At 35.3% G+C, this 14,051-nt stretch overlaps 1 protein-coding gene across 1 annotated transcript; it reads left to right on the forward strand.

Annotated features, from left to right (window-relative positions):
* The first annotated feature begins 32 nt into the window (after positions 1–32).
* Positions 33–13,176, forward strand: LOC132719885 (putative uncharacterized protein DDB_G0277003). The gene is made up of 8 exons (XM_060703840.1): positions 33–165; positions 1,985–2,125; positions 3,250–3,360; positions 6,842–6,919; positions 9,488–9,543; positions 10,251–10,846; positions 11,261–11,401; positions 12,061–13,176. The coding sequence occupies exons 1-8, from the start codon at positions 64–66 to the stop codon at positions 12,159–12,161; spliced, it is 1,326 nt and encodes a 441-aa protein (XP_060559823.1). The 5' UTR covers positions 33–63; the 3' UTR covers positions 12,162–13,176.
* The last annotated feature ends 875 nt before the right edge of the window (positions 13,177–14,051 follow it).

Here is a 14,051-nt window from a genome sequence, read left to right on the forward strand (position 1 = left end):
TCGTGAAAAAGGTAAAACCGGATATTCAGTTTTGATGTCCAATCAAATCAATTTCCAAAGAAAATGACAGAGGTTTGCACGGGAAACACGAGAAACATGAGCAGTCTTAACTCCGTGGCCATTCAGTTTTTTGAGATGGTTCCAGTAAGAAGAATTCAATGGCCGGTAACTGTCGCAGTTTCACATTTTCATTTGAAATTATTTACAATAGATACACGTGCAATTGACTCACCTGTGTTTGAGCACGTGCTGACACACCTGTGTTTGAGCACGTGTATAGATTTTTGTTATTTCGTATGTTACTAACATTGTTGATTTTAATTTGCACCTGCTATTCATAAATTTTGCTTGATTATTCATAACAAATGTTGATCATTCAGGTATATTTGATGAGGTTAGATTGATGTAGCGTTCAAAAAATATTAGTTGAGATACCAGCTCATTACTTTTAGTATGGACAGCGGGTCACCTCAAGAAGCAAGTTTCTGAGTTGGAGTCCTGTTATTTTGGCTTTTTAAAAGAGACCCTGCTTGAGCCAACCCTGTCACACTGTCTGGCTTAAGTCCATGAACTGATGACCAAGAGCCGTAAACTTATCACATAAGGCAGGGTTAGAAAGTTCTGCTTGTATTTATGTTGACTGAAATCTGCTACAAGACAAGTGAAAAATGTAAAGTGGTTGGACATACAATGCTCGGCGTAAAAGATATTTCTTTAGAATATCTGAAAATGTTTCAAGTTATCTCTGATTTAGGTCACCGTTGCTTTTATTTACATCTCTCACCATTTAATCCTGGTGTAGTTCACTGCTGGTGAAGTCATGTGACAATGCTAATAGCAGACGAACGACCGTATGTAATCCGCAACATATAAATCATTAAAATCTTTTAAAGGGCTGTAAAATTTTAACTAAAAGTTGGGTACTTGTAAATGTATGAACCTTATTTGGTTGTTACAATTTATTCAATATGTTTTCTTCATAAGATAAAAAAACATTTTAATCGAAAAACAGACCTGCATCATGTAGATCTAGTACTGTACGCCAAGCTATGGTACAATTTCACACAAACCGCTCTTGTTTTATCCGGACTATCTATAGCTCCCGCCATGTACGTCATTGTGATTAGCAAATTTTACACAATGGATATTTAAAACAATATCAAATGGACATATAACATTGAGGTTTTTTGACGTTGATTTGAATTTGTCATATCAAATATAGTATTATTATGACGAGCGTTGGTCCACCCATTCTAGTCTGGAAAATGAACAAATAAGAAGACGAGTGGAATGCAATTACATTCAATATATTAAGATTTCACCAAGGAACACATAAATCAAGCCAATATTTTTGTGTATATATATATATATAATACACAAAGTATAAAGTGCTGACAGGTGTATTTGATTCACGCTCTTGTCTTATGTCTATTATTTATTAAATTGTAATTAAAGCAGTGTTTATATACTGCAATATTTCATAACATACCCCAAAATATTAATTGGATTGGTTTCCATATTTTCTTTTGTTAGTGTAAACATTAACTTCAGCAGTCTTTTACTACTTTCCGCATTCAATTAATATCAATATTCATTAAAAAAAAATAATGCCATTTACAACTTCAGTTTATCTCGAACATCAGATGTTTGAAGTGTATGCCACAAAATGTAACATGCAGGATGTTGAGTTAAATTTAGCAGTTGCTCGTCCTACAGGACAAGTGACTTTAAAAATCATTTTTGATTCCAGGTATAGTTCCTGAAATTAAAATCATATTAAAATCAGGCATTAAAATCACGATGATCAACAAGAAGCCACAAAATGGAATAAGTAGTATTTGCCTGATTAGATAATAGATAAGGTAGCGCTAATCAGGAGTTGCCTGTCTCTATTATATTATGTCTAATGTTTGATACTTCATGATTTTTTTTTGGCAGTACTGTACTTACATGTTGTTCTTAATTTAGAATGTTGTAATTTCAGAACGAGGAGATCGACAGTGATGATCTGGATGTGGAGGCACAAAGATACATGCTGTCGAAAACTGTTAACAGTGACCTTTGTCAACAATATCCACCTTCTATACAATATCAAAGAACTTTCATCAAGAAATTACTCACAACAGTATGTTTAACTTCCATTACCTGTTGCTTGACTTGTAACTAGCCAATTAACGTTTTCCAAGTTCTGTCAGTCTTTTTACTTAAAGGACTATGTGTTAAGCGTTACTTATCTTCCATATTAAAGTTGTATTCAATAGAGGGTTTTGTGCATTACCATTTGCAGAAGTAATGAGGACATATTTAAAACCAGAGTCTGCAGCACCATGGATTTAGTAAGTCAAAGGGCTTCTGATATTCTTGCATAAATGAATGCTGTTGGGTTTTCATAATGAAACTACTGATGCAGTCTGCAGTAAGCTATTTTTAGATGTCACCAGGCCCCGTGTTCACAAAGATTCAAGGATCAGGATCAAGATCAGGATCAAATTTAAAAACCCTGATATTCTTCATTGTTTATCCTCATAGATAAATATCTGATTATAAATTTGATAAAACTGGACTTGAAATAGCAAGTATATGAAATTTTAGAATAAATTAATTGTTTAATTTTGCAAGATATGGGCATTTTACACAGTTGATCCAAATAGTTTGATCCTGATCCTAAAATTGATCCTTATTTTGAATCCAAATATGTTTTTTGTATTTGTGTTGTTATTTCTTGATTTTATCCCAAAATAGTTGTTTTCCTTGTGAAATCAGCATATTTTTACATTTTGAATATTTACAATTTAATTCAACAAAACACAAATAATTTTAGTAACATTAAACAATGAAAATAAAATCAGGATCACTTGATCCTGATCCTGATCTTTTCTTAGTGAACACGGGGCCAGGAGTCATTCAAATAAAAAAATGTGAAACAACAGGGAATGTTTGTGTGTTTTTATCTTTGCATGCTTTCTTCTCTGTTAATGTATACTTGCCGGAGCAGACGTTATCCAAGAATGCACTTTAAAACATTATTGTTCCTCTATGACTTAATGCTTAATGTATAGACAAGATGCTTGATTGCTCAGTTAATCTGAAACCCTCTCTAGTCAGCTTCCAGGAACTGTTGCTTTTGAGGACTAAGAAAATGTCACATGATAAGTGGGAATAAGATCTATATTTGAATGCATAATTTTATTATCGGATTCATTGATAGAATGTTTAATAAGAACATACTAGTAATGGTTTGTTTTGCAGCTGGAAGGTTTTGGTGTAGAAATATGTGATGAGCTTTACGAGACATATACAGCACTGTTACAATGTAAAGACCTAGAGGAGGACACACTGTGCTACAAAACCTACACAGTTGTAAGTTACACTCATATATCAATGTATAACCTGCTGTTTGACCAAAGTTCTTGTTTTTAGGTCATAATTGTTGGCCTCATGGCTTGGGGTTTGACTGAAGTTTAGTCGTTTGTAATTATGCCCCCATTTCGAAGAAAAGGTGGTATATTGCTTTACACTTGTCGGTCCGTCGGTCCGTAGACCAAATGGTTTCCGAGTGATAACTAAAGAACCCTTAGGCCTAGGAACTTCAGACTTGGTATGGTGATTGGTCATGACCAGTAGATGACCCCTATTGATTTTGGGGTCAACGGGTCAAAGGTCAAGGTCACATTGACCTTGTAAGCAAAAACGGTTTCCGATCAATAACTAAAGAACTTTAAGGCCTAGGAACTTCAAACTTGGTATGGTGATTGGTCATGATCAGTAGATGACCCCTATTGATTTTGGGGTCAAGGGGTCAAAGGTCAAGGTCACATTGACCTTGTAAGCAAAAACCGTTTCCGATCAATAACTAAAGAACTTTAAGGCCTAGGAACTTCAAACTTGGTATGGTGATTGGTCATGATCAGTAGATGACCCCTATTCATTTTGGGGTCAAGGGGTCAAAGGTCAAGGTCACATTGACCTCTTGGGTAAAAACGGTTTCTGATCAATAACAAAAGAACCCTTAGGCCTAGGAACTTCAAACTTGGTATGGTGATTGGTTATGACCAGCAGATGAACCCCTATTGATTTTGGGGTTTAAGGGGTCAAAGGTCAAGGTCACATTGACTTGTAGGTAAAAACGGTTTCCGAATCAATAACGAAAGAACCCTTAGGCCTGGGGACTTCAAACTTGATATGGTGATTGGTCATGATCAGTAGATGACCCCTAATTGATTTTGGGGTCAAGGGGTCAAAGGTCAAGGTCACATTGACCTCTTTAGGTAAAAAACGGTTTTCGATCAATAACTAAAGAACCCTTAGGCCTAGGAACTTCAAACTTGGTATGGTGATTGGTCATGACCAGCAGATGACCCCTATTGATATTGGGGTTAAGGGGTCAAAGGGCAAGGTCACATTGACCTTGTAGGTAAAAATGCTTTCAAATACATAACTTAAGAACCCTTAGGCCTAGGAACTTCAAACTTGGTATGGTGATTGGTCATGACCAGCAGATGACCTATTGATTTTGGGGTCAAAGGGTCAAAGGTCAAGGTCACATTGACCTTGTAGGTAAAAACGGTTTCCGATCAATTAACTAAAAATTAGGGATGGCAACGAATACCAAAATCAATACTCGAGTACTCGGTCATTTTTCCGATCGAGTACTCGGTTACTCGGATGATTTCCAATGATATTTAAAGTTTTATCACACAATATCAACACCGTCTGCATGCTACTTTCGTTTTCAATTTTAATTCATAGAATTCGTAACTATAAATAGGACTGCAAGAAATACATATATAAATATAAACATAAGAAATGTCAATGACAGCATTTATTACATGTACCTACAAATTTTCTCCCTAGAATACAGGATGAACTTGAAGCGCAAATACGCTTCAACGGATAGAAAAGTCCGTATTAGTTAGTGACAAATATGGTACCATATATGGAAGTGACGGACTATTTTTGACGTTGGTTCCTATCTTAGCTGTGTATAAACGTAGCATTTGGAAACGGAAACCAAAATTATAAAAGGCAAAAACTCAGTCATAGATTGATTTCTTGACAGCTACATTTAATTTTCTGAAATTTCTTATAGAAGTGTAGAATAATGAAAATCATTTATAATTCAAACGAAAAGGTATATAATAAAAGGAAAATTATGTTGTAGTAGCTTTCTGAGCCTATGCATTTTTCTACTCGCAATGTAGGAAAATACAGTAGATATTTCGCTCGACCTTCGGTCTCGCGAGATATCAATTTTTCCACCTCTGCTCGTGGCAAAATACAAAGCTTCAACATAATATTCTGTATATATTTACGTTTTTATAATTAACAAGTTTCGGCTACAAACTGTCTAATATTTAAAGGTTATTAAATATCTTTAGAGGCCGAATGACATAAACGACACCATACGCGTGTCAAACTGCTTATCGCCTCGTAAAATTTAAGATATCATTTTCACACCTCTGAAAGGATGTTTTGATTGCATTTAACAAGTATTTATTCAGATATGTGTACATTTCCGAATTTCGGAACTAATCGTTCTAAATCGCATAAAAAAGTAGAAAATAAATATTTTTTCCGAGTAATCGAATATCAATTTTGTAAACCGATATTCGGACGTTCGATCGAGTACTCGGTTAACCGGTTACTCGTTGCCATCCCTACTAAAAATGCTTAGGCCTAGGAACTTCAAACTTTGTATGATGATTGGTCATGACCAGCAGATGACCCCTATTGAGTTTTTGGTCAAGGGGTCAAAGGTCAAGGTCACATTGACCTTGTAAGTAAAAACGGTTTCTGATCAATAACTTAAGAACGCTTAGGCCTAGGAACTTCAAACTTGGTATGGTGATTTGTCATGACCAGCAGATTACCCGTATTGATTTTGGGATCAAGGGGTCAAAGGTCAAGGTCACATTGACATTGTAAGTAAAAACGGTTTCCGATCAATAACTAAAGAACGCTTCGGCCTAGAACTTCAAACTTGGCATGGTGATTGGTCATGACCAGCAGATGACCCCTATTGATTTTGGGGTCAAAGGGTCGAAGGTACATTGAACCTTGTTTATGTTAAAAAATACGGTTTCCTATCAATAACTAAAGAACCCTTAGGTCTAGGAACTTCAAAACTTGGTATGGTGATTGGTCATGACCAGCAGATGACCTATTGATTTTGGGCAGGTCAAGCGCGGTCAACGGTCAAGGTCACATTGACCTTGTAGGTAAAAACGGTTTCCGATCAATTAACTAAAAACGCTTAGGCCTAGGAACTTCAAACTTTGTATGATGATTGGTCGTGACCAGCAGATGACCCCTATTGAGTTTTGGGTCAAGGGGTCAAAGGTTAAGGTCATGACCAGTAGATACTTGATAACCCTTATTAATTGTTTGATCACTGGGTCAGAAGTCATGCATAATAACCTTATCACATGACTAATTGGCTGCTGATAGGGGGCATACATGTTTTACAAACATATCTTGTTTCACAAAAATTTGTGGTTAATGTTTTACATGCAGGTGAATTCTTTGTACTCTAAAAACACATGAAACTATACTCATGATTGTAGGTTAGTTTTTAAGATATATATAGAAACAAAATAAGTTTTACTCTCTTTACGCACTGAAAAAAGCCAAGCATGCTGTCGTGCCAACAGCTCTTGTAAATTAAATATACCCAAGTTTTGCATTGATTGCTATTGAGAAAAATCTTCCCCTTTGGGATTTTTTACAAACATATACCTGCTCTTGTTTTTAGTATCAAACTCATAGAATAGTAAAGAATACTGTCTTTAAGTGGCAGCTCTTGTTCAAATTTGTTCAAATTTGTTACTTTGTATCATTGAAGGATGAAGATGTCAGAATAACAATTCAGGAATCTGTGAACATGATCTCCTTCGGTACAACAGGGTTGAGTACATGGCAGGTAAGATCTCTTTTGGTACAACAGAATTGAGTACATGGCAGGTAAGATCTCTTTTGGTACAACAGAATTGAGTACATGGCAGGTAAGATCTCTTTTGGTACAAGAGAACTGAGTACATGGCAGGTAAGATCTCTTTTGGTACAACAGAATTGAGTACATGGCAGGTAAGATCTCTTTGGGTACAACAGAATTGAGTACATGGCAGGTAAGATCTCTTTTGGTACAAGAGAATTGAAGTACATGGCAGGTAAGATCTCTTTTGGTTTACAACAGAATTGAGTACATGGCAGGTAAGATCTCTTTTGGTACAACAGAATTGAGTACATGGCAGGTAAGATCTCTTTTGGTACAAGAGAACTGAGTACATGGCAGGTAAGATCTCTTTTGGTACAACAGAATTGAGTACATGGCAGGTAAGATCTCTTTTGGAACAACAGAATTGAGTACATGGCAGGTAAGATCTCTTTTGGTACAACAGAATTGAGTACATGGCAGGTAAGATCTCTTTTGGTACAACAGAATTGAGTACATGGCAGGTAAGATCTCTTTTGGTACAACAGGATTGAGTACATGGCAGGTAAGTTTTTATCAGATTATAATTATAATGATAATAGATTAATCCATAACCAGTTAGAACCTGAAGTGATAATCCTTTGCCATCAATATAGAACCAGGCCAGCCTACAATATGGTGTGGAACTTCAGGAGTGAGTAACAAAAATGTAATTTTTTAATGCGTTCGAGTTTCTATACTTAGTGACAACAATGATAGGCCTTCACATTTATGCCACCACTATAATGCCAGCTAGCATATAAAGAAAATCAAACTAGACAATACATATATGCAGTTTTATTATTCTGAAATTTCAGAAGTTCCGAATTATTCATTTCCAAATCAAAAGTGAGACATGTCCATTAATTAACATTAAACAAAAACGGAAGAATGCAGGTTTAAAGATTTATTTTTGTTGTTGAAATTCAGCTTTATTTAGTGAATAGACAGGATATTTTAAAAAGATTTTGGGCAGTGTCTCATAGGCAAAGTTTATGAAATGACTTGACAAATTATTGCAATAAAAGATTGACAGACTGGTAAGAAATGAAAATTGTATAGACTTGGAATGTGGCAGGGAATAAAGGTTTCGTAAAAAAACTGATTAAGGTTCACAAAATATATTTTTAATATTCTATATGTGTAGTTTTTTTAGATGTTGTTCAATACTGGTTTAAGATGGTGTTGGTGCAATATTGGATATCTGTCCATTTATCAATATTTTTTTATTTCCTTAAATATCTTCGGGGTAAAATATTATGTAAGAGTATTTAAGTTATGTTTTATTGATGGTCACTTTACTCCTTTAGGGTTTAGTGGTAACATTATAGCTGTCATAATACTATAACAACAACAACAACAACAACACTTTTATTTGTAAATAAAGGCCTCAGGCCCAAAATACAGCAAATTTGATATAATATCATATATTTTAGTTACATATTATTGACAGCCATTTGAGACCTACAAGCCTTGGGCTATATATGAGTCTGGACATGCGGTGTCAACATTATAAGATATGATTTAACATTTCCTGGTATTGTACAACTTTCATGACATTCCTAGTATCAAGTCAAAATACTTTATTTTGGTGGGAAGTGCCCATATGTAAACGTTTATAGACTCAAAGGATTATATGGAAAGTGATTTATCAAAAATATAAAAATGTTACTGAGGAATAATATGGTAGATTACTCTTTATAATGGATAGAAGTTTGTTATTGAAGACAATGACTTAACAATTACACCAGCATTCTGCAAGGTATGTGTAGCTTTAAGAATTGTATGTTACTTGTGTTTCTTGAAAATACCTTACTGCATCACATATACAAGTGTTTTAATACAGAACTGGTTGGTGGTAAAGTTTTATAATAAATCATTTTTTTGTGGTTATCTGTTATTGAAAATCTATGCAAAGAGAAAAGAAGGAAATATTTCTGTACTTTATGCTGTTTTAAGAGACTTAGTATTCCTTACAATAGTTTACAATTGAATCTCATTGGTATATATAAAATATGTACTCATAAGGACTTCCTTATGCATTGTTTAAGAGCCTGATCTTAAACAGACTCTACTAAGACATGACAAGACAAGGAATACTTTTCTGAGACTTTTGTACCATTTCATGAAGGTCTAAACCAATAACTTGTGTGCAAATTTTTCGTTCATTTCCTCCACCCGATTTTAAAAGAATAATCATTGTACTGTGCAAAGTGACCCTATGACTCAAATCGAGCTAAAAATTGCACTGACTATTGAAGTTCAATTTAATTCTGATTATATTACTCTATTATTCTATTAGTATATTACTATATTAACCTTTGAGTATATTTCTTTACTATCTTTTGTCAATTTAAAAGTGCTTCACTTGATCTATGTGAAAATTTCAAATTTTATGTTTCTTGGCTTTTTGATCTCAGTGGATCTTTAAAGACTGCATTTGGGTTCAGTTCATTCACATTTGAAATAAATTATATTTGTATAAGATCACTAACTCCAATGTTGATTTTATTACAGGCTGCCCAGCACTTAGCAGAATGGGCATTGCAGAACAAAGAGAAGTTTAAAGATAGGTAAGTGCACGCATTCTTAGTTTTAATCAATTTTCCAAGTTAGATTTTAAATTGAGAAACTTAAGTTGATCTAATGAACCGAGGTACTGAGTTTAAGTCACAGTACAGAGCCCCTAACCCCCCCCCCCCCTTAAAGGGCCAAAACAACATAGTTTTGTCTATAGACTTGTTTAATTTCAGTAAGATTTGGGCCTATAATGCTGTTCCTGTTCAAGTTATGGTACATGCTTAACTTTTTGGCTATCCTAGAATTTTAATAAGACCATTTTTGTACTGGCTAGGGTGTGGACATCACACTTTGGTTATTTTTTTATTTTACAAGCTGGTATCTTCAAAACTATTGAAAGGAAAGTTATATATCTGATGCTGAAGGTAACACAATTATTGTTAGAATTTTGATATAGAATAATTCCATAGTACCTGTATGACAGAAATGTTTGTGTATAAGTTTTAGAGCAAATGGTACATGTACTAAATGATAAAAATCCTACTTAAGATAGAGCATTTTATTCTGTTTATGTACAATTCTTATATATGTTAACTGAGAGGGACATTCTATCTTACAACTTTTTCAAGATTCTGCTTTAGGATTAGGGAAACAACATTTTTTACTGTTTATAAATTGCATGAAAAATTACCATCAGATATAGTTTTATACCTTTTAGATAATGAAATAGTATATTTTATGTTTGATATCTATGTTACAGGAATGTATTGGAGTTAGGCTGTGGTTTAGGACTTACTGGACTGAGTGTTTGTAAACAATGTTGTGTTAACACGTACACATTCACAGACTGTCATACACAGGTTCTTGATCTCCTACATAAAAACATATGTCATAACTTTGAGTTTCGTGTAAATGAACCAAAGTGTGTTGAAAACAATACAGATATAATGGCTGACCAGAATGGTTTGAAAAGTGATCAGAAAGACTGTGATACTGAAAATATATGTGGAACCAGACCAGACTGTGATACCGTTTCCTCCAAGTCCGCTGCTAGTGATGATAAAAGTGGACCCAGTCTGTCTAAAAGTTACAGTTATGGGGAAAATGAGTCAACTGTGCAACAGAAAGGACATGTTGGTTATTTGGATAGGGCAGAATGTGATTCATCAACTGAATGTGATAAAAGATTAATAAGTAACGGTGATATAAACAAAGACCAGGTATCAGATATAAAAGAGTTTAGATTAAATGAGACCTCAGGCTGTAAGTGTATACAACTAGCTAAGCTTGACTGGGAGAATATTACTGACAAATTGGTAGAAAAATTAGCAGTTTCAGATGTGATACTGGCAGCAGGTAAGTGTTTGGTATTTTATAATGAAATTGTTACATGTATGTTATTGTAAATCAAAAAGATTAACTGGCTTTGTGGATGATTGTTTTGAGTTGATTGACTTCAAATCACCTGTATGTACTTGGCCTTATTCAAATAAACAAGCCCTTCTTACAGGAAATGTATAAAGCTCAAAAAAAAAAATTTGTAAACATGGGAATTTTACTAGATTTTAAATATTCTTGCTTACAAAACATTGGTGGTTCTACTGAGGTGCCCGTTTGTGCCTGAAATAATGCACAAAAGGGTACCTGATGTCTTCCTCCACCACTAAAGCTGCGAAGTCGCCATATGACCTAAAATGTGTTGGTGCTACGTAAAACCTAACCAAAATCAAAGAAATAATGATAACATAAATTATGACTTTGGTGTTTCAGATGTGGTGTATGATAACAGGATCATTCCAGCTCTTGTGTCGGTATTGAAGATGTTCCTAGGAAGGAGGTCAACATGCTCGGCATACGTGGCTTCTACTATACGTAACGAAGATACTAGAGATCAGTTTCTTGTTTCTCTCAGTAAGTATTATAAACTTTTATTTCAAGCTTGGTTTACATCATAATAAATGTTTATTTAATCTTTAAAGCTGATTGTTTGAGAGATAGTAGTTTGATCCTAGTGTTGTCGCATAACTGAATTAAAACATTTTGGGCCACCTGCGGTCTTATTTCTGCCTTTGAAACCAGTCTGTATTTGTTATAAATTTGTAAAATGTTCGTTTATTATATGCATAGATAATTATCTGAAAATCTGTCGAAAGTTGACATTGTTTAATGTGTGTTAATAATTTATGAAAGTTGAAAGTAATTGATCTGCTTTTAAATCACATTTGTTGGCGTCATTATGATAAGGTGGTTGACTTCAAATCACTTGCCCCTCACTGCTGTGGGTTCAAATCCTGACAGGGACTTGTGATTCTTTCATGTGAGGAAGCTATTCAGCTAGCATACAGAACAATGGTGGTTTTACTCCAGTGCCCTTTCGTGCCTGAAACAATGCACTGAAGGGCATATGACATCACCAGTAAAGCTGGAAAATTGCCATATGACATACTGTGTAAAACCCAACCAAAAAACAAACAAACACACACACATATTAACTGTATGTTTAAAAATAAGTAATGTTGTGATTATAAGAGATCAAACTGTATCTTTAGTTTAACTTTATTTTCTAATAGATAATGAAGGTTTAAAGTATGAACAAGTGGATCCACCAACAGTAAAGCTCTTCCATTATGACAGAAGTGTTCCAATTGAGATAATTCACATCACTCGATGACAGCTGTTCCAAATGAAATCATCCGCATCACCCTATAACAACGACAACAACAGAGTTCTTATGGTTTATTTTTTCTTTTCCTAGTTATAGAAAATACCTTTTTGTTTTTGCAAACGTTAAAGAAATAGATACAAAATGTTAAGTTAAATACTGATTATATTAATTGTAAACAGCACAATTATTGTGCAGCAGTATTTCATTTGAAATATTTTAAACAAAATATAGAAGAAATATTTTTAATCTAAATATAAAGTAATGGTCTCTTGGAAAGTACTTTTTAATTCCAGTATCCTGAAAATTTCTTCCAAAAAATTCTGAGATGATTAACATTCTTAAACTACATTGTTGGAAATTTGTGATTGAATACAAACTTGTAGTTAGTGCTAATCTTTATCCTTAAGTTTAAGGTATTGGCCATAATAGAGGTATCTATTTAGCCATACACAAGGCTCATCACGTGCCGGGTCAAACTTCCCTACGATGTCAATGAACAAGGGCCTACCTTTCATTTCTGGTGTTGGTTCCATTATTTCTTCTCGTGGGATGTCTGACGTGCAGGTGGAGACTTCTTTTGTTGTAGTGAGCCCGTTAGATCTTAAGTTGCGCACTAATTCTGGTTAGTTAAAATCTGAGGTACAGGACCTAGTGTTATGACCTCCAGCGCACCGGCCACAAGTAATTTTGTTCTTGCACGATTTAGAAATGTGCCCGTATCCCAGACAAAGAAAACAACGTTTTGGAGGGTGTACATAGGTCTCCGTCCTATATACTAATTCCGTACCCTCGCCCGCGATGCCCACAGTGATGGGGCACACCCCTGCGAAGGTCAACTTAACCGCTCCAGAATCTTGCCTAAGCTTATTCTGGAGTCTGTCGACCCTCACAAGTGAGGCCCCATCAGATCTGTCATATTCCAACTTGTGTTGGAATTCTTACAGATCTTCCTCCAGCGGAATGCCGTGTATCACTACCTCATAAAGGCGTTCCTGAGGCAGTCCTTAAACAATGCACTCCAACCCCCCCCCCCCCCCCCCCCCCAAGCTTAAACTTGGGTAGATAAAGTGCTTTGTTCAGTGCTTCTATATACTAATTCCGTACCCTCGCCCGCGATGCTCACAGTGATGGGGCACACCCCTGCGAAGGTCAACTTAACCGCTCCTGAATCTTGCCTAAGCTTATTCTGGAGTCTGTCGACCCTCACAAGTGAGGCCCCATCAGATCTGTCATATTCCAACTTGTGTTGGAATACTGACAGATCTTCCTCCAGCGGAATGCCGTGTATCACTACCTCATAAAGGCGTTCCTGAGGCAGTCCTTTAACGATGCACTCCACCCCCCCAAGCTTAAACTTGGGTAGATAAAGTGCTTTGTTCAGTGCTTCTGTAGACGCGAATTCAAGAAAAATGTTGCCCGACGCGAGGGGTGTTGCCTTAAGCACATTTTTGATCTTTAGATTGATTTCACTTGAATTTTTAAAGTGGTAATCTTACCATCTAGCCCTTTTAGGACCCCGACATTCCTGGCTACTGCCTTGTTTGCCAAGGACACCCGACAGGTCCCTATAGTGACGGGATGGCCAATATCTCAGCCTCATTGTTATTCAAAATTATTCACTGCGGACCAGCCGCCTATTCATATAAAACTAGTAATATACTAGTGTATTAAAGGTTCTTTATTAAAAATGGTATGAGATACCAGCTCTTCTATTGGTGTATATAAAGAACACAGATTTTATGAATGATGCACACAACAGGTAAACAAACCAAACACACACTATATTGGTCAAATACGACCGAATGCTCTGTTAAAAATGTACTTTAGATTATAAGTGAATAAAACAGTTCCTATAATAAAACAAAGCATTCAAATAAATTTATATAGATTAGTGGG

Source organism: Ruditapes philippinarum, unplaced genomic scaffold, assembly GCF_026571515.1.
Source record: "Ruditapes philippinarum isolate M1 unplaced genomic scaffold, ASM2657151v2 ctg148_1_1_1_1, whole genome shotgun sequence".
NCBI lineage: Eukaryota > Metazoa > Mollusca > Bivalvia > Venerida > Veneridae > Ruditapes > Ruditapes philippinarum.

What these genes read in the sequence shown, in the direction of transcription:
- LOC132719885 (XM_060703840.1), top strand. Translation starts at nt 64, where the DNA reads ATGACAGAGGTTTGCACGGGAAACACGAGAAACATGAGCAGTCTTAAC. An exon ending in TCAAGAAATTACTCACAACA is followed by an intron (nt 2,126 to 3,249) that starts GTATGTTTAACT and finishes TTTGTTTTGCAG; the next exon opens with CTGGAAGGTTTTGGTGTAGA. An exon ending in CAGGGTTGAGTACATGGCAG is followed by an intron (nt 6,920 to 9,487) that starts GTAAGATCTCTT and finishes ATTTTATTACAG; the next exon opens with GCTGCCCAGCACTTAGCAGA.